Source organism: Hylobates moloch, unplaced genomic scaffold (assembly GCF_009828535.3).
Source record: "Hylobates moloch isolate HMO894 unplaced genomic scaffold, HMol_V3 SCAFFOLD_13, whole genome shotgun sequence".
Lineage (NCBI taxonomy): Eukaryota > Metazoa > Chordata > Mammalia > Primates > Hylobatidae > Hylobates > Hylobates moloch.
In genome coordinates, this window is record NW_026652288.1 from 25,859,779 (window position 1) to 25,878,887 (window position 19,109).

Consider the following 19,109-nt stretch of genomic DNA (forward strand, 5'->3'; position numbering starts at 1 on the left):
CCCGCGCCGACTCCGCAGATGCCGCTCGGGACTTCGTTGTCCCCCCAGGCGCCCGCTCTGGGGTCCTCCATCACCCGCCGTCACCTGGGCGCGTGGAAGCTGGCGGGAGGGGAGGCGGGGCTTGGCGGCGGCGGCGGCGAGTGGGGGCCCGGGGAGCGGGAGCAGGGGCGGGCGGACGGAGCGCGGGGCTGGGGACCCGGGGACCCAGAAGGTGGCGCGGGGACGGGAATCCGAGGAGAGGGGGCCGGGGCGGGGCAGGGCGGACAGGGCTGGGGGCAGAGGTCCGGGGGTGGGTCCGGCGGTGAGTCCGGGTCGGGGTGGACAGAGCAGGGGGCGGGGGGGGGGGGGGGGGGGGCGGGGGGGGGGGGCGGGGCCGGGGGGGGGGGGCCGGGGTCGGCGCCCCGCGGGGAGGCCGGCCACGTGACCCCCGCGGCCCGGCGGGGCTGCCAGGCGGCGAGCGCCGCGGCGGCCCCGGGAGGTGGCGGCGGGCGCGAGAGCCTGGGCCGCGCAGGACTGACCGTCGGGGCCCCGGGACGGCGGCCCCAGGGCGCCCATGTCATGGAGAAGCTGGCGGCCGGGCTGGCCGGCCTGCGCTGGAGCATGGGCGCCTTCCCGCTGGACCTCATCGTCAGCCGCTGCCGCCTGCCCACGCTCGCCTGCCTTGGGCCAGGTACCGGGGTCGCTGGAGATGGGGACCGGGATCTGCGGGGAAATGGTGGGCTCTCCAGCCAGGGGCCAGAAGGATCGTGAGGAGGGTGCGGCACCCGCACCCTCCCAGCTCCCCGGCGTGGGCCCCGAGCGGTTCCTGGCGCGCCTCCCGGGAGACGCGGGGCCCACCCGCCAGGTCCGCCTCCTGGGCCCCGCGGACAAGCACAGGCACAGACACCGGGGACAGGGCCCGGGACAGAGTTTTCCCGCCCAGCTGGAGTCCGGAAAGGGGCTGAGCCCCTGCTCCCGCCCCGTCGGTGCCCCCCTTTCCCCCGCTGCCCCTGGGCCCCCCGCCCCGGCCGCGCCCCCTTGGTCCCTTTGTCCCTGGCCTCTCACCTCTGTCTTCCCTCATCCATGGGACCCGGAATCTGTCTTCCCCCTACCGCCACCACTAGTCCTGCTCCGCCCCTCTGGGGACCCTTCTTGCACCTCCTTTCGCTTCTCTAGGAGCAGCCTCGGTCCTGGGGCGGGCAGGCCACCTTCGGGAGAGGCCGGCGGGAGCCGGGTCTGCCGCCCGGCGTGACCCCCAAACCCCTGGCCCTACCCCGAATCTTGTCCCACTTCTTAATAGGACCTGGGGCCCCCAGCCGCTCAGCTGATGGAACCACGCATGGGGGCCCGAGAGGGTATGCCTGGAGGCTGCATGGAGCGAGAGGACCGTTTGGGGGGAGGGGGGTGCTGCTTGGTTGGGGGATGGGCGGTAGCCGGGGCTGGCAGCCAGGCCGGGGGTTTTGTGTGTGAGAAGAATAGGGGTTTGGCCCGCGTTGGCACACTCGCTTCCCTGAATGCTAATGGGGCCCGCGGCCGCAGGCTCCTCTCCTCCCCGCGGGGCCCGGCAGCCCCTCCTCCGTGGCGGCCAGGAGTGGGCACAGTGGGCGTCAGCTGTCCCGGGAGCAGGCTCATTGGGGAGCATCGGCGCCCCGGCCGTCGGGCAGGCCAGCGTCTAGTTCTCTGGCTCGCGGCCGAGTGGTCAGAGTTGGTACTGTGTCCTCCTGTGAATGGGGGTCGCTGCCCTGGGGTCTTCTGGCCACTTCCCACACGTCTTTTTTGGCATCTCCCCTTTCTGGGCAGCTTTTCTGAGCTCCTCGGTCTGGGTAGGGCCTCCTTTGGGCTCCCCTGCCACCTTGTGCCAACCCTGGCTTGTCTCCTACTGTGCACGCCATTATAATGGTCAGTCAGTTTATTGTCTTTCCACCTGGCTGTGGGCTACTTGAGACCCGGCATCCTTGCCCAATAAAGATTATGGATTGAATGAATGAATGAATGGGTGAGTGAATGAACAACTGGTGTGATGGCCCAGCTGTCTGTTGTGTGTGACGGTGTGTGGCTATGGCTGGGTCACCATCAGGGTGTGAATGTCTGGTCAGAATTGTATGGCTGGAAGGGTAGGTCCCTGTGCGCCTGTGCATTTGGGAGGGGCCCCTTGGCCGGAGACTGAGTTGTGTTGTTTGGGTGACAAGCATCGGTCACTGTGGGCTATTGTGGTTCAGCTGTTGGTGGTCATGATCCATGGTTACTGGTGTGTGCCCATGTGGCTGTGAAGATGGGGCTGGGACCCAGGACAGCTCTCAGAGGAGGGAGCAGAGTTGGAGGAGAGCTTCTTGGGCCCCCAGAGGTGAGGAGGTGCAGGGGAAGGCTCAGACAACACCCCCAACACACACATAGTGGGGGCCAGGCCCTTTCTGCGCATCTTGAACCACCCCCCCCCCCCCCCCCACACACACCCACCCCACATGTACACACTTTATGGAGCCCCCAGCCATCAGAGTAAACCATTTCCCATTTGATGGGCAGAAATTTTGTAAGTTGTGCCTGAAGGAGAAAGGAAGGAGGTGCTCCCCACCCCCACCCTCCCCACCAGCTGCAGCCAGGACACAGCCCCTTCTGCCTCCTGGAAGCTGGGCTGCCCCTCCTGCTCCCCTGGAAACCGTTGCTGGGGTTGGAGCCTCCAGGCCCAGACCCCTCCCAACTCCCAACACCTCTGCCCCAGAGCAGCTTCCCCCAGGCCCCAGGGCTGGGCCTCCCACTCCTGCCTTCTAAACCTGCTCTCTCAACCCCTCCAACCCTCAGCCATCACCCCTGCAACTGGGAGGATGAGGGGGTATGGGGAGGGGGTGTCAAGGAACTGTTTCTCTGAGATGGGGTTGGGGGTTCCTGGGGACTCCCCCCTCTCCTTCGGGGTCCCCTTGACAAGGCAATGGGTGGCTTCTCTGAGATGGGGTTGGGGGTTCCTGGGGACTCCCCCCCTCCTTCGAGTTCCCCTGAACAAAGGCAGTGGGTGGAAAGGAAGGGCTGCCCTTGGGAGAGGCAGTAATCAGCTGCTCTAAGCCCTGTCATTCTCCTGACCTGAGCGACCCGTGACTCTGGGGGAGCTCTCACAGCTGGGACCTTATAAGGGACAGTCCCGTCTGGGCCCTCTCCACTGCCCCAGTAGGGCCCTTCTTGCAGGGCCTAGGCCCTAACTGGGAGGCAGAAGCACAGCTCCAGCATCTCCGGCTCAATAAAGTCTCCCTTCGCCACCCCACCCCCAGCTGGAGCTTGCTGCTGCCCTCCGGGTCCCCAGACATGCTCCAGTTAGTGCCTCAAACTTGCCTAGTCTCTGGTACATCTCTGCCCACCTCCCCAGGGGCCTAAGGGCTCCTGGAGGGCAGGGGCTGGTCTGGGCTCATCCATGGGGAGCTCCTTGCCCCAGCTCAGAGCCAGGGACAGCAGGCATTCCAGCCACTGAAGAATGAGGGGCCCCGTTGGGAGTCACAGCCTGAGAGGCTCACAGCCAGCCCCACAGCCTCAGGCCCCAGCTGGCAGTCCGCCTGTCCCTTGAGCTTTGCTGACCTGGACAGGGATTGTGAGGAGCTGTCCCTCAGGGGTGTGGTCTTGGTGAGGACGTCACCCTGTCTGTTCTTTCTGCCTCTTTTAATGTCCTGTCTTCCTTCCCCTCGTCCTCTGTCCTCCTCCCCCTTCCCAGGGGAGTACGCTGAGGGCGTCAGTGAGCGAGACATCCTGCTCATCCACTCCTGCCGGCAGTGGACAACGGTGACAGCTCATACCCTGGAGGAGGGCCACTATGTCATCGGGCCCAAGATCGACATCCCCCTGCAGTACCCAGGTGTGTCCAGCCAGGGCATATGTCATAAAGCCTGGTGGGGGGGTTTAGGCAGGAGGGACTGGGGCCAGGGATAGGGGGAATGCTGGGACTAGCGAGGCGGTGATTAGGGTTAGGGTTGGAGTCAGAGCCCAGAAGTTTTCATTCTGTTCTGTGAAGCTCTGGGTTTCTGGAGAGGTGGCTCACAGGTTTTTTGATTCACATTTTATTTTAAAGTAGATTTGAAACTAATGATTAAAAAATACCCACACTCTTAAATTACTACAAATCAGAGCTTAACCCTAATCAGAGGCCTTCAGGGTATACCTTCAGCTGCCACGCTTAGCCATTTTTGTGCAGACCCCCCAAGAGAACATGTCCTGCCAGGACCTTTTCTTTTTTGTTGTTGTTTTTTTGTTTTTTTTTTTGAGAGAGTCTTGCCCTGTCGCCCAGGCTGGAGTGCAGTGGCGCGATCTCGGCTCACTGCAAGCTCCACTCGCTGGGTTCATGCCATTCTCCTGCCTCAGCCTCCCGAGTAGCTGGGAATACAGGCGCCCGCCACCATGCCCGGCTAATTTTTTATATATTTAGTAGAGACGGGGTTTCACCATGTTAGCCAGGATGGTCTCAATCTCCTGACCTCGTGATCCACCCACCTTGGCCTCCCAAAGTGCTGGGATTACAGGCATGAGCCATGACACCCGGCCTCTGCCAGGACCTTTTCTGTACCATGCAACCAAACACTGCAGAAACCAGCAAATGCCCAAGCTGGTTACATGGCTGCACCTCTCCGCGCTGAGCCTGTTTTTCCCAATTTTTGAGTTAAACCTATTGTTTCCATTGGTTGACTTTATAAGTGAATATTAAAAATTTTAGACTTTTAAAGATTATGCTAATGGACTACCTTTATTAGTTTTATATGTGATGTTGACATATAATAAGATTTTGTTTGAAGAAAGGATTCTGTTACCAAAACAGAGTACAGCCCCTTCATTTTACAGATGATGAAATGGAGGGCTTAGGGGAGGAGGTGACTTGCCCCGTGTCACACAGCTAGGAAATGAAGAGCCTGGCCAGATCCAGGTATCTCAACTGAGGGCTGGTGTCCGCTGCACCACACCAGGAGCATGTGGTTGCTGTCCCCTGTGTGGGAGGGATTGGAGTCTGGTGGCCCCATCCCAGAGACGTCCCCGTGCGAGCCCCAGATCCCACAGCTGCCATGTGTTAAGCATGTGCTGCATTCTATATGCTGGGCCGAACATTTTTGCCATTTCATCCTCATGGCAACCTGATGAGAAAGTCTTATCAACTCCATTTAACTCACCAGGAAACTGAGGCTCCAGGAGTTTCAGTGGCTTGCCCAGGGCCGTGTTTTTTATTTTATTTTTTTGTTTTTAGAGATGGTCTCCTTATGTTGCCCAGGATGGTCTCAAACTCCTGGTCTCAATGAAGCCTCCTGCCTCAGCCTCCCAGAGTGCTGGGATTATAGGTGTGAGTCACTGCGCCAAGCCCAGTTCTGTGTGTGTGTGTGTGTGTGTGTGTGTGTGTTTTCTGTTGCTCAGGCTGGAGTGGAGAGGCGCCATCTTGGCTCACTGCCTCCGAGGTTCAAGGGATTCTCCTGCCTCAGCCTACCAAGTAGCTGGGATTACAGGTGCCTGCCACCACGCTCGGCTAATTTTTGTGTTTTTAGTAGAGACAGGGTTTCACCATGTTGGCCAAGCTGGTCTCAAACTCCTGACCTCGAGTGATCCGGCCGCCTTGGCCTCCCAAAGTGCTGGAATTACAGGCGTGAGCCACCAAACCCAGCCCAGTTCTGTGTTTTTAACTTCTGTGCCCAGCTGCTCCTGACCACCCCCTCGCCAAGGCTGGGAAGCCTTTGAGCTGGGAAGGCCCCATTGCTTCCTCACAGGTACCCCTGCCTCCTCTGGCCCTGGGTCTCCCTGAGCCAGGAGGATAGGACTGAGCCCTTTACAGAGCTTCTGTCTTTTACAACCTGTGAAGTTGGTACCTGTGTACTCCACCCCCCAACCCCTTAAAAGATGTGGAATCTCACTCAGATTTCTTTCTGACCTGGGGTTCTATCTTGGGCTTGGAGCCCACTGGGGGCCTGCTCAAGCTAGAAATTTCCCAGCTTGGTTCAGGGCGAGGTCCCAGGTCTTCTTGGGATAAAAAACAGCGAAGGTTGCCTGAGCAGTGGCTCTTATATGTAATCCTAGTGCTTTGCTGAGACAGGAGGATCCTTTGAGGCCAGGAGTTCCAGGCCAGCCTGGGCAACATAACGAGAACAAACAAAAACAAAAACAAACAAAAAACCCCCCTAACAACAAATAAATTAGCTAGGCATGGTGGCGCAGGCCTGTAGTCTGGCTACTGGGGAGGCTGAAGCTAGGTGGGGGGATCCCTTTACTCCAGGAGGTTGAGGCTACAGTGAGTTATGATGGTACTCCTACATTCCAGCCTGGGAGACAGAGCAAGATGGTGTTTCTAAAATAAAAAGAAAAAGAAAGGTTGGGAAAATCTCTCACTGAAAAAACCGTGATTTTAGGGACTTCATTTTGGTTGTGTCATTAAAACTCTGGGAACCCGAGGCACAGTGTCCCAGGGAACCGTGGGTCCGGGGGCTCCTAGCTCTTCCTCCCATCTCTCTGGCGCCCCTGCGTACGTGTGTACGGTGGTGGTCTTGCGGGGGTGGTGGTCTTGGTGGGGCGCGGCCCCAGCCCCATCTTTTCGCGGGGCTGCTACTGTCCGCCCGCACGGGGGAGGGGAGGCGGAGGCGGAGGCAGAGGCGGAGGCCCCTAGGAGGGCGAAGGCCAGTGGGTTAACGAGGAGGCGCCGAGTGCACGGCTGGGCTCCACGCTGATTTCTCCTAATGAATTAATAATGGCGCTCGGCAGGCGGGGGTGGCCGGCTGCGGACCGCGGAGAGAGCCGCGGGGAAGGCCAGGGAGGGAGGAGGACGGCGACTCGCGCGGGGTGGGGCTGAAGGCACTGCTGGGTGACTCGGTCTCCAGGCTGCGGCGCTCTGCTCCGGGAGTCAGGGAGAGCTGGCCTGGCCCCGTACTGTCCCCCCTCCCAGCCCCCGCCTCCAGCCCTGAGAGAGGGGCCCGGCGTCTTCCCTGAGCGTGGTGCCACTTCCCCAGTGTTGGCCTTGTTTCCTGCTCAGCATCTGGCAGATGCGCCTCTGGCCCAACTAGGATGTTTCCATTTTACAGATGGGAAATCCGAAGCCCAGAGAGATTAAATAATTTGCCCAAGGTCACACAGCTGGCTAGTGGCAGGGTGGGATTCAGTCAGATTTGTCGCACTCCCAAGCCTGAGCTTTTACCCACGTTCTTTACTGAGTGTGTGCTGTGGGGCAGGCGTGGAGAAGGGTGGTCAGCAATCCCCTGCCACAGCCCTCAAGTGCTTGGGGCTGGAAGGGAGGAGCGAGGCAGCCATGTGCTCTGCCGGCAAGGACAAGGAGGAGGGGCAGGTCAGGATGGAGCAGGTCCTTAGAGCCGTGGGGGACCTCAGGTCCCATATAGGGGGAGGCAGGAGAGGAAGCCGCCCCTGGGCTGGCGGGGAGGAAAAGGCTTCCAGGGTCCGGAGCATCACTCCCTGGAGGGCTCCCTTCCTTCCTCCCGCAGTAATGACTGGCGCTGGGCTTCAGGCTGCCGCAGAGGGGGATGGTGCTGGATGCCATGGTTACATCGATCTTCCCTGCCACATCCTCCCCCAGCTCCAGCCCTGACTTGGCTCCAAGTCACCCCACAGGGGGCAGTGGGCATTGCTCCCTGCCTGGCTACTTGTGGTTGGGGCAGGGGCGGGGGTAGGGGGTTGTGTGTGGACTTGGGGGAGGAGGCTGGGGTGAGGGGAGGGGGGCTACTCAGTGCCTGCAGTTCCTGCTTCCCAAGTCCTAGACCCCTGCATCTTGCCTGCCCCTCTCCACATTTTTCCGCTGTTGCCCTCTAGGGCTGTGGCACTTCAGAGGCCTCTTCCCAGGAGGGTCCCAGGACAGGGAGGGCAGGCCTGGGGGCTTCCCCGCCAGCGTTCTCCTAGCCATTTCCCCTTGTTCTGGGCTCTCATTTCTCTCCCTGCTCGGTGATGATGCTTCAGGCCCTGCCTCTGCTTCTCCTACCCTGCACCGTGGGTGTCTTCATCTGGGTCTCTCTGGGTTTTGGGGTCTCCAGGAACCCCCAGCACTGCATACACAATTGTGTGTGTGTTCATGCTAGGAGCACAGTGTGGGCATGTTTCTGGGATGAACATCCCCAAAGGGTCAAGCCCCCTGCTCTTCCTCTTCCCTGAGCCATCTCACTTGCCTCACAGCCGAGGCTGCCACCTGTGGGCTGGTGACCTTCAGTCTATTTCACTGGCCAGATGTCCCCAAGTTCTGCATATACACTGGTGGCAACCACCCTGGGAGCACCACCTGAAGGCCCCTTCCTTGACCTCTCCAGGATCTGCCTCGGCCCCACAACATGTTCCTTTTGGGTTCCCAGTTTTGGTTAACAGCTCTGCCATCTCCTTTTCTTTTCTTTTTTGAGACAGAGTCTCGCTCCATTGCCCAGGCTGGAGTGCAGTGGTGTGATCTCAGCTCACTGCAACCTCTGCCTTCCAGGTTCAAGCAATTCTCCTGCCTCAGCCTCCCAAGTAGCTGGGACTACAGGTGTGTGCCACCACACCCAGATAGTTTTTGTATTTTTAGTAGAGATGGGGTTTCACCACGTTGGCCAGGCTCGTCTCGAACTGCTGACCTCAAGTGATCTGCCCACCTTGGCCTCCCAAAGTGACCAGGCTGGTGGCCTGAGTACATCATCCTAAGTCCCTTCCTTCCCCACCTCCCCCTTATTCTGTCACCCAAGCTTGCTGGGTCTCCCTTCCCAGTATCTCTTGGTCTGTTTCTGCTATTCCCTAGCTCTTCTCCAGAACTCCTTACTGGTTTGTTTACCTGACTGGTCTCCCGGTTATTTTAATAGAGCTGAACCTGGATCATGGTTTTTCTTTGCTCCAAACACTCCAGTGGGTCTCATGTTGTACAGAATAAAGTTTTACTGCTTTAGCAAGGCATTCAGAGCCTTTCAAATCCCAGTTGCTGTCTGCATCCCCTCCTATCCTCCCTCTCCCTAAGTCCTTCCCTGCAGGCACACACCATCTGGGGCAGGTGGTCTGATTTTGTGTCTCTGTGTCTTTGTTTACACTGTTTCTTCCACAGGGAATGCCTATTCTGTGAATTCCCTTTCATTCTTAAGGTGCGGCTCAGTGATCCTCTCAGATGCCGCCAGGCAGGTTTCTCCTACCCAGCTGTCTTGTAACTCTTTTGTCACAAGTCTGTTGTAGCACTTATCACATCCTGCCACCATTGGGTACTCATCATCTCACCCATTATATCTGGATTTCTTTAAGGGCAGACTGTATTTTACACAGATTTGTACCCTCTGTGTGGCCTACCATAGTGTCTGACACATAGTGAGTACTCCATCAATATCTGTGCAATAATTAAATGAATGAACTGTGACAGAAGCAACTACCAAGGGGGCTTCAGAAGGTAAAGAAGGCCTAGCACGGTGGCTCACACCTGTAATCCCAGCACTTTGGGAGGCCATAGCAGGAGGATCGCTTGAGCCCAGGAGTTTGAGACCAGCCTGGGCAACATCATGAGACCTCATCTCTAATAAAAATAAAAAATTAGCCAGGCATGGTGGCACATGCCTGTGGTCCCAGGTACTTGAGAGGCTGAGGCAGGAGGATCCCTTGAGCCCAGGAGGTTGAAGCTGCAGTGAGTTGTGATCATGCCGCTGTACTCCAGCCTGGGCGACAGCAAGACCCTGTCTCAAAAAAAAAAAAAAAAAAAAAACACACCCAGAGGCTAAAGAGTCACCTTGTCTTCTCTCGACTTGTTCCCTCACCTATTCATGGCTCTCTTCCTACTGTATAAAGCCTGAGAAGAGGCCATCCATCAGATGCCAGGGCGGCTCAGAGCTTGTTTTGTGTTTTGTGCTCATGTGAGTATGCATATAACAGGTGTGTGGCCAGTGAGGTGAGAGAACTTACACAGGGATGTCAGCTTCACAGACTGGCAATCACTTCCGTAAAGTCTGTGTCTCCTAGGGGCATGTGCTGAGCTTGGCAAAGCACACAGCCCCGGACTGCAGGTTGGGAAGGCCTCCTCTCAGGGAGGTGGCTTCGCTGGGTTCAGATCAGAGCCTCTGGGAGAGTAGGATTGGATATCAGACCAGGGCAGGGTGTGGGAACAGAGCTGGGGTCAGAGTGGCTCTCCCAGGGCCTTCAAGGGCTGGGCCAGGCCCTGGATGGCCCAGTGCCACCTCCATGCGGATCAGCAGCCCAGGGCAATGCACAGGATGCCAGATCCAGGTAGGGCCTACGATCATCTGTCCCCACCTCCTCAGATGAGGACCCAGAGGCCCAGAGAGGGAAAGGAACTTGTCACGGCAAGTCAGAGGTCAGGCTGGGACCGAGCAAGGAGCCAGCATCCCAGTGCCACACGGAGTTGATCAGAGGCCAGCTCTGTGTCCACATGTTTGGGGCTATTTGCAGTTGGGTTTCTCTGGGCAGGCAACCGCTAGCCTCACTGCATACCCACAGGCTCTCTATGGGGTGAGGGCTGGGCTATAGTTGCTAGGGATCGGTGCTCACCTTGCTGAGGTTGGAGCCAGATGACCAGCCCCCTTCAGCCCATGCCAGTGGAAACCTGCCCTTTGGCCCTCCTGAGTTCCTGAGGGGCTGGCCAAGATTATGGTAGCAAGTGACCACGAAGGCTCTTGGGATGCAGGCTAGACTCCCAGCAGGCAGGCCCACTGCAGCCACTTTTGTCACCCACTATGCAGGGAAGTTCAAGCTCCTGGAACAGGCCCGGGATGTGCGGGAGCCAGTGAGGTACTTCAGCAGTGTGGAGGAGGTGGCCAGTGTCTTCCCTGACCGCATCTTTGTGATGGAAGCCATCACCTTCAGCGTCAAGGTCAGTCACTCCCTCACCAGGTGTGGTGTCCCCACACTACTCCTTGCCTCAGGGGCAACCCTGACCCTGGTTGGAAGATTGCCCTCAGGATCCAAGAAGGAGTGGCTCCTGGGGACCCCTGAGGGGCCTTTGGCACAATCAAGCCATGTCAGAAGGGTGGGGAATAGGACCCACTGGGCTGAAGGACTTCCTGTGAAAGGTAGTGGAGCAGGAGGGGGTGTCTGGAAGGGTCATGTTCTGACTTGGAGACCTTTCAGGGCAACCTGTCCCTAGCTGCCCCAGCACCCACTTGTAGAGGCGGTGGTTGCGGTGAGCAGGCAGTGTAAATAGACCCCTGCTGTGGGGTGGGAGCAGTGGCTCATGCCTGTAATCCCAACACTTTGGGAGGCTGAGGAGGGAGGATCGATTGAGGCCAGGAGTTTGAGACCAGCCTGGGCAACACGGAGAGACCCTGTCTCTACAAAAAATGTTAAAAAATTAGCTGGGCATAGTGGTGCACATCTATAGTCCTAGCTACTTGGGAGGCTGAGGCAGGAGGACTGTTGCTAGGAGTTTGAGGCTGCACTGAGCCACTGAGCTGTGAATGTGCCACCGCCCTCCAGCCTGGGCGACAGAGCAAGACCCTGTCTCAAAAACAAAAACAAAAACAAAAAACAACTAAAAACAGTCCCTGCTGTGTACAGATAGTGCTGTTCTGTTTACAAACCCTTTTCTTATCCATCAATTCATTTCTCTTCACTTAGCCTTGTTGGATAGGTAGGGCATTATGATCGCCCAGATGATAAAGACAATGATGATAAAAGTCGCCATTTACTGAATACTTTAAAATATGTTGCTGATCCAAGTAGTGGGGAAGAAAAATATGTCACTGCACATAGAGTCTTTTTAATCCTACAGCAGTTCTTCGAAGTAAGAGTTACCAGATATGGTCGCTAAGGCGTGGAGGGGCAACTCATTTAAGGTGGCACAGCTGCTAGTGCTCGCTCCAGGATGAACGTGGATCTCCTGGCCTACCATCTGGTCCGAGCCCCGGGAGGGCGGAAGAGGAAGGCTGTTTTCCCTTCCAGTCTCTGGGAGCTGGCCGTGTGGCTTTCCCTGGGACCTGGCTAAGGCCCTGCCCTGTCTCTGGGATCCCCAGGTGGTGTCGGGCGAGTTCAGCGAGGACAGCGAGGTGTACAACTTCACGCTGCATGCGGGCGACGAGCTCACTCTTATGGGCCAGGCGGAGATCCTGTGCGCCAAGACCACCAAGGAGCGCTCGCGCTTCACCACCCTCCTGCGAAAGCTGGGCCGGGCGGGGGCGCTGGCCGGGGTGGGCGGCGGCGGCCCGGCGAGCGCGGGGGCCGCGGGAGGCAGCGGCGGCGGGGGCGCCAGGCCGGTCAAAGGCAAGATGCCCTGCCTCATCTGCATGAACCATCGCACCAACGAGAGCCTGAGCCTGCCCTTCCAGTGCCAGGGCCGCTTCAGCACTCGCAGCCCGCTGGAGCTGCAGATGCAGGAGGGCGAGCACACGGTGCGCGCCATCATCGAGCGCGTGCGGCTGCCGGTGAACGTGCTGGTGCCCAGCCGGCCGCCGCGCAACCCCTACGACCTGCACCCGGTGCGGGAGGGTCACTGCTACAAGCTGGTTAGCATCATCTCCAAGACGGTGGTGCTGGGGCTGGCGCTGCGCCGCGAGGGCCCGGCGCCGCTGCACTTCCTGCTGCTCACGGACACGCCGCGCTTCGCGCTGCCGCAGGGCCTGCTAGCCGGGGACCCGCGCGTCGAACGCCTGGTGCGCGACAGCGCCTCCTACTGCCGCGAGCGCTTCGACCCCGACGAGTACTCCACGGCCGTGCGCGAGGCGCCAGCCGAGCTCGCTGAAGACTGCGCCAGCCCGCGCCGCGCTCGCCTCTGCCTGCCCGCGCCGCGCGCCCCCGGGCTCGCCCGCGCCCCCGGCCCGCTGGCGCCGGCTCCCGCCGGCGAGGGCGACCAGGAATACGTGAGCCCCGACTGGGCAGCCGCGCCCGAGCCCGCCGCGCCGCCCGCCGAGATCCCCTACGAGGAGCTGTGGACGCACCAGGGGCCCGAGGGCCTCGCCCGGCCGCCCCCAGGGCCCGACCTTATCTCCTTCGGGGCCGCGGGACCGCCGCGTCGGGAGCCGGAAGCGCCGCCGCCTCCAGTCCCTCCCAAATCCGAGGCGGTGAGTGAGCGCGCTGGGGCCCAAAGCCCGTTCTCCTGGGCGCCGGCCCCGGAGTACGTGGCAGACGAGGTGTCTTCCTCGGCGGGGTGGGGAAGGGGAGAAGGAAAAGGCAGAGACATGCCAGGCAAGAGCATTTGTAGTAAGGGGCACTGGGGCGGGCGGTGGCGGGGGAGCTGTGGGACAGAGATGCGTGTAGGTCCCTAGCCTCAGAGGATTTGCGAGGAGCCCCGAAACACTGTTACCCAGAAGGTACCACAGAACAGGGGTCCTTTAAGTTGTTCCGTGAAAAGACGGTTCCTTGGCGAAGTAAGCTTAGAAATGCTGTGAATGATTCCCAGCCCTTTTTCCCCTCCTCCTCATGTTGGAGTCACAGAGCATGGATATATTAAAGGCTCTGAGAAGTCCTGCACTAAGGAATCCTGGTTATCAGAACATTTTCTCCCTGCCCATATCACCCGTCAGCATCCCATGGAGTCCTCTTTGGGGTACACGACCTGTAGGGAGGGATGCAGGTGGCAGACGCTTCCTTCCCTCTGTCCTCTCGGCCTTCCTTTGTCCTCTGCTTTCTCTCCTTTTCCTTGAGGAGGGAGCACGTCTGCTTAACCTGTTTTGATCTACCTTTGTGTTCTTTTTCTTAACATCCATAAAGGATTTCCAAGGAACAGGAAGGAGGCTGTGCGTGCGTTGGGACAGAGTGCGGGTGCGTGAGATAGGCAGGGAAGGCTAGGAAGGGTGGGGTGGCTGGCTGACTGGATGAGCAGTTGGGGTGCAAGGCAGCCTATTGGCAAAGTGGGGCAAGTGTCAGGCCCAGACAGCCCCCTTGCCCAGCTGCTTGGGAAGGGGAAGATAAGGAGTGCCAGCTGTTTGGAGTCGAGGTGGAGTCACCGCCCTCTGCTTGTAGGTGAAGGAGGAGTGCCGCCTGCTCAATGCCCCTCCAGTGCCTCCCCGGGGTGGCAATGGCAGCGGCCGGCTCTCCAGCAGCCCCCCGGTTCCCCCTCGCTTCCCCAAACTGCAGCCGGTACATTCCCCCAGCTCCAGCCTCTCCTACTACTCCTCTGGCCTCCAGGATGGGTGAGTCCCTGCCTTCCTTTGGTCCTGAGTTCTAAGGTAGATCGAGGCAGGGAAGGGTGAGGAGGGGGGACTACAGTGCTGAGGAAGAGGAAGTCTTGAGGCCTGGGAGGTTCCCGAGGGTGCAGGTCCCTGTGCAGTGGCTGAGGGAGGGGCACTGCTGTCTGAATGTCTTGGGGCCTGGGGCCCAGTGGCCTGTTCTGCCCACTTCAGCTTCTTTCTCTCTTAAATGTTGAGGAATGGATGGGAGCATTGCCCTGGTCCTCTCAAGGTGGGGACTTTGCTGCAGGATAGAGAGAAGAGAGCTCCTTGCTGTTTTGAAATTTTTATGAAGTTCAGGCCGGGCGCGGTGGCTGATGCCTGGAATCCCAGCACTTTGGGAGGCCGAGTTGGGTGAATCACTTGAGGTCAGGAGTTCAAGACCAGCCTGGCTAACATGGTGAAACTCCATGTCTTCTAAAATACAAAAATTAGCCGGGCGTCACGGCACGTGCCTGTAGTCCGAGCTACTCGGGAGGCTGAAGCAGGAGAATCGCTTAAACCCAGGAGGTGGAGGTTGCAGTGAGTCAAGGTTGCGCCATTGCACTCCAGCCTGGGCAACAGAGCAAGAACTCCATCTCAAAAGAAAAAAAAATAGAAGACATTTTTATTAAGTTCAGTTTCGTTTCGTTTTTTCCCTATGGTTTCTGACCCGGGCTGGGGTCAGAAGGAACCCAGGAAGAACAGGGCCATTCCGGAGGGTCTCGGGCTGGGGCTGGGGTGCAGGCCCATGTTGCTGAGGTCATAGTGGTGCTTGGCTGCGTTGCATGTGTGACCCTGTCATGTTCCCTCTCGCTCAGCCTCACCTGTCCTATATGTCTGTCTCTGTCCACAGGGCGGGTTCCCGCAGTGGCAGTGGCTCCCCATCACCGGACACGTACTCCCTCTATTGCTACCCATGCACCTGGGGAGACTGCAAGGTGGGCGAGTCCTCTAGCCGCCCAGCACCCGGTCCCCTACCCTCAACCACACAGCCCAGCCAGGCCTCCCGGGCCCTCACAGAGCCTCTGAGCGGTCGAGCCACCTCCCTTCTGGGGGCTGACACCCCTGTTAAGACCTACCACAGCTGTCCTCCTCTATTCAAGCCCTCACACCCCCAGAAGCGCTTTGCTCCATTTGGAGCTCTCAACCCTTTTTCTGGGCCTGCCTACCCCTCAGGCCCTTCAGCGGCCTCCTCTTCTGGGCCCACAACCACCTCGGGTCCTGTGGCTACCTCTGGCCCTGCGTATTCCCCAGGCCCAGCCTCGCCAGGCCAGGCCTATTCAGCTGCTCCCCCCTCTTCCTGCGCCCCCTCCTCCTCCTCTTCTTCTGAATGGCAGGAACCAGCCCTGGAGCCCTTCGATCCCTTTGAGCTGGGGCAGGGCAGTTCTCCAGAGCCTGAGCTGCTGCGTTCTCAGGAGCCCAGAGCAGTGGGGACACCTGGGCCTGGACCCCGCCTTTCACCACTTGGCCCCCCCAAGGCCTTTGAGCCTGAAGGTTTGGTGCTGCGCCAGGTCCCCACCCCGCTGTCACCAGCTGCTCTGCAGGGACCTGAGGCAGGAGGAGCACGACTTTTTCTAACCCAAGGGCGCCTGGAAGGGCCTCCTGCCAGTCCCCGGGATGGAGCTGCAGGCTTTGGAGTCCGGGATGCCTCCTCCTGGCAGCCCCCTGCTGACCTGTCTGCACTCTCCCTGGAGGAGGTCTCTCGCAGTCTGCGTTTCATCGGGCTCTCAGAGGATGTGGTGAGCTTCTTTGCCCGAGAACGCATCGATGGTAGCATCTTTGTGCAGCTCAGTGAGGACATCCTGGCAGATGACTTCCACCTCACCAAGCTGCAGGTCAAGAAGATCATGCAGTTCATCAAAGGCTGGAGGCCCAAGATCTGAACTGCCCAGCTGGAGCTGCACAGCTGGAATGCTGGCATGGGGGCCCCAGGGACAGCACTCCGGAGGAGCAGGTGCTGCCTGCAGGAAGGATCTATGTCGAGACTGAGGCTGCTCAGCAGCCACTGGGTGGATCCAGGGGAGATGCATGTGGAAATGTGGTCCTCTGGGGTCAGACCCCTGCACGGGACATCTTGCCTTTGAGTGTGCAGAATACATGGGGATAGGGCTGGGGGCACCACTGTGTACCTGGGCTCAGTAAGGCATTTGCCGTGATTCCCACAACGGGGTCAAAAGCTGGCCTTCAGGGTGACCTAACACCTCCTCATGCCCTGCTATAGACCTTCACAAACGACTTCCACTGCTCAAGCCTGTAGGCTCTGTTTAGAGACAAGAAGATGGCCGGTAATTTAAGCACAAATTTCCCAAGTGCCCACTCTCCTTTGTGCTCTGTGGGCTTTTGGCCTAAAGCTGCCCCAGAGTGAAGGTGTAGATGTCTGTGTCTCTGAGATGCCTTTCCTTTACTCCTCTGCTCCACTGCGGTTGAGGGGGCCTGGCCCTGCATACAGGTGAGTCGTGTACAAGCCTAAGCCATGGCACCTCAGAGGCTCCACCTGTGGGTCCTGGTTCATGGGTAACAACTTTGGAAGAGCACAGCTCTGCTATTGACCCGACCCACTTATCTAGTTAGGAAGCCAGACACTGCCCAGATGACTGTAGCACCCTGGCTTCTGCTCTGACTTTACTGCAACTAGTCATCCATCTGTCAGGTGGGGTTCAGTCTCAGAATACTGATTCCATGGAAGAGCAGGTCGATTTAGGTCAGCTCCTTGATTCTAGAAGGAAGTGGTAGTCAACCACCCCCAATTCCGCCAATCTCTTGCCCCCATCATTTGTCTCTGACAATACTTGCTGTTTTTCCCTGGTTTTCTGTCACTGGCACAGGAGGGTACAGTTGGGAGAGCGCGGTCCTGGAGCTCAGTCCTGCACTTGTTCACGTGCTTCAGGGCAGGTCTTTGTGCCCTTGAATCTCAAACATGGGGATCTGCTTGGTACCCAGAGCTCTGGTCATTGTGTCCAACCACACACCCCACCCCACCCCTGTGCCCTCCATCTCACCCAGAACCACAGGGTACCCACTAGTGTCAGGGCCCAAGGTGCCAGCCTTCTCTTCTGCCTTACCTAGTCTACCTATTTATGTCCTCCACTTTTTAAGAGTAGCTAAGCCATGCTGGTGCCCATACTCCAAGCAGGCTGCCTCAGCTCAGAGGAGTGGTCAGAGTAGAGCACAGAACCTGCGATGTGGGGACATTTGGTTTTCTTGCAGATCATTTAATGAATCCTCAAGGACTAATGAAATAAATGCTAGACTGCTGAAGACTAGTACCAGTGGCATTCTGGGTGCCAGCTGCTTTCTTCTTTTGAAAACAAGGCGATGGGGACCCATGGGCACAGTGTATATGCCTTCAGGCAGGAGAGGACTGATGGAGGAATATGTGTGTGTGGCCATTCCCATGTCTGTGGAGGTGGCTGGTGGCAGCCTTCATTCCCTTCTGCAAGGCCCTCGCCAGCCCCTCCCTACCCTTTAAGAACCCCCCACCCCAGCTTCCACTAGTTTCAACTTAATTCACAACTACCTGGTGTTACTGAAGGGAAAGACCCAGGCTCAAAGCTGAATGCCACCAGCCAGGGCCCAAGCTTAGCTTCCTGCATTGTCAGAATGCCGGCTTCAGGCTCTCTCAGACCAAATTTGGAAACCTGTTAATGGCTTTGGTGCAAGGGATCAGCTCCCTACTCTGGTCATCTGAAAGCCTCAACTCAGAGGTGACTTGGTTTTAAGGTCTGGCTTCCTAGTGACCAAGCAGAGCCAGAGCTGATCTCCCTGCCTGCCAGTCCCAGCTACAGAGCTGGGACCAGGGACATATTTGAAGTACAACTGGAGCAGAGGCAGGAGTAACTGGTAATATCTGACAGTTTAGAATGCAGAATGTGATGGGACTGGAGTTACGATTCCACACACACTCAGCGTGGAACCTTCTGCCAGACCCAGTTAGCCCCAGCGCTCTTTACCCAGACTGGGCACTGCTTCTATAGGAACTTTCCACCCCAGGGGGTGGGGTGGGGAGGGGCTGAAGCTTTGGGGGAGTGTAGGTGCTGTGGGGGTCAGCACTCCTCATGCCGCTCCCGTGCTGCCTGATTACCGCACAGGCATTTCTGGGGCAGCCCCGATGTGCAGGATCACTGAACATCAAGGGAGATTATCAGCGCCTCTGCTTAGCGCCAACATTCCCACAACCAACCATCCCAAGAAGCACCTATGAATGAGGCACACCCAGAAAAGAAATGGGTAAGATCACACAATGAGGAAATCCAGGCTGGGGAAAGAGCTGTAATATCCCGGTACACCGTGGTGAGAAGCCCAGGCAAAGCATCTACACAGACAGGTGTGTGTGGTTGAGCCCACCAGGTCCCACTTTCTCTCATCCCAGTCCCTTCCCAAGGTGCTGCCTAGAATTTTGCACACACATTCTTACCCCCAAAGCACACAGGGCTTTCTTCCAGATAGATTGCTTTTTGAAGGAGGCGTTTAAACCAGAAGGGCAAAGACACTGACACAGAGTTTGGTTTTTATTGTTATGTATTTGGCTGGGTGCAGAATTGCCCTCACCACCCCGGCCACCCTGGCCTCTTGGGAGGAACAGGCAGAGAGGTGGCTCCAGATGGCTCTTGGCTGCCACTCTAGGCCTCGGGGCTTATATAATGAGCACAGTGGGCTCTACCTTCCAACAGGAAGTGCAAACTAATTCACAGTCACACTTCACCATGAGGGAGAGATGGTCTTGGCTGAAGGCACTTTAATCAGGGAGCAAACCCAGTGCCGGAGTTGGTCTTCTTCTCGTTACTCTGATAAATCTAGACACCACTCTGCTGGAGAACCAGCACTTCCGGCAGCTGGGGTTAGTGCACTGACTGAGCGAGGCATGAGGCCTGCTCACTGGTAGAACTTCTTGTTAGGGCTGTTAGCGTGGTCAGCTAGCAGCTGGCATGGGGTGAACTGTTTTCCATAGGCAGCTTCATACTTCTTGAGCCGGTCCACTATCTTCTGGGCGCCATACAGATCCACAAAGCGGAAAGGCCCTGAATAGAGAAAGAGGACTTCGTTGAAGGAGATGCAACACGGGCTCCAGGCTAAAGTGAGCTACCTTCCCAA

At 58.2% G+C, this 19,109-nt stretch overlaps 2 protein-coding genes across 3 annotated transcripts in view; one reads left to right on the plus strand and one right to left on the minus strand.

Moving 5' to 3' along the window:
- The first annotated feature begins 426 nt into the window (after nucleotides 1-426).
- Nucleotides 427-17,324, plus strand: GAREM2 (GRB2 associated regulator of MAPK1 subtype 2). 2 transcript variants are annotated; one of them, XM_032172455.2, is made up of 7 exons: nucleotides 448-670; nucleotides 3,674-3,814; nucleotides 10,617-10,747; nucleotides 11,886-12,929; nucleotides 13,831-14,000; nucleotides 14,872-14,956; nucleotides 15,356-17,324. In XM_032172455.2, exons 1-7 carry the CDS (start codon nucleotides 559-561, stop codon nucleotides 15,899-15,901), a joined length of 2,229 nt encoding a protein of 742 aa, XP_032028346.1. In that variant the 5' UTR covers nucleotides 448-558; the 3' UTR covers nucleotides 15,902-17,324. The 2 variants fall into 2 exon arrangements, with proteins under 2 accessions (XP_032028345.1, XP_032028346.1); XM_032172454.2 differs by having other exon boundaries at nucleotides 427-670; nucleotides 14,872-17,324.
- A 1,184-nt stretch (nucleotides 17,325-18,508) lies between these two features.
- Nucleotides 18,509-19,109, minus strand: part of HADHA (hydroxyacyl-CoA dehydrogenase trifunctional multienzyme complex subunit alpha) — a 55,188-nt gene continuing 54,587 nt past the window's right edge. The window contains exon 20 of the mRNA XM_032172456.2: nucleotides 18,509-19,036. Within this exon, the coding sequence (XP_032028347.1) occupies nucleotides 18,891-19,036 (146 nt within the window). The 3' untranslated portion in view covers nucleotides 18,509-18,890. The remainder of the gene's footprint in view (nucleotides 19,037-19,109) is intronic.

Excerpts from the sequence above, each read along its gene's own strand:
- GAREM2 (XM_032172454.2), top strand. The coding sequence starts at position 559 with ATGGAGAAGCTGGCGGCCGGGCTGGCCGGCCTGCGCTGGAGCATGGGC. Across the intron at positions 10,748-11,885 it reads CCATCACCTTCAGCGTCAAG|GTGGTGTCGGGCGAGTTCAG; the intron begins GTCAGTCACTCC and ends TGGGATCCCCAG. Across the intron at positions 14,001-14,871 it reads TCCTCTGGCCTCCAGGATGG|GGCGGGTTCCCGCAGTGGCA; the intron begins GTGAGTCCCTGC and ends CTCTGTCCACAG.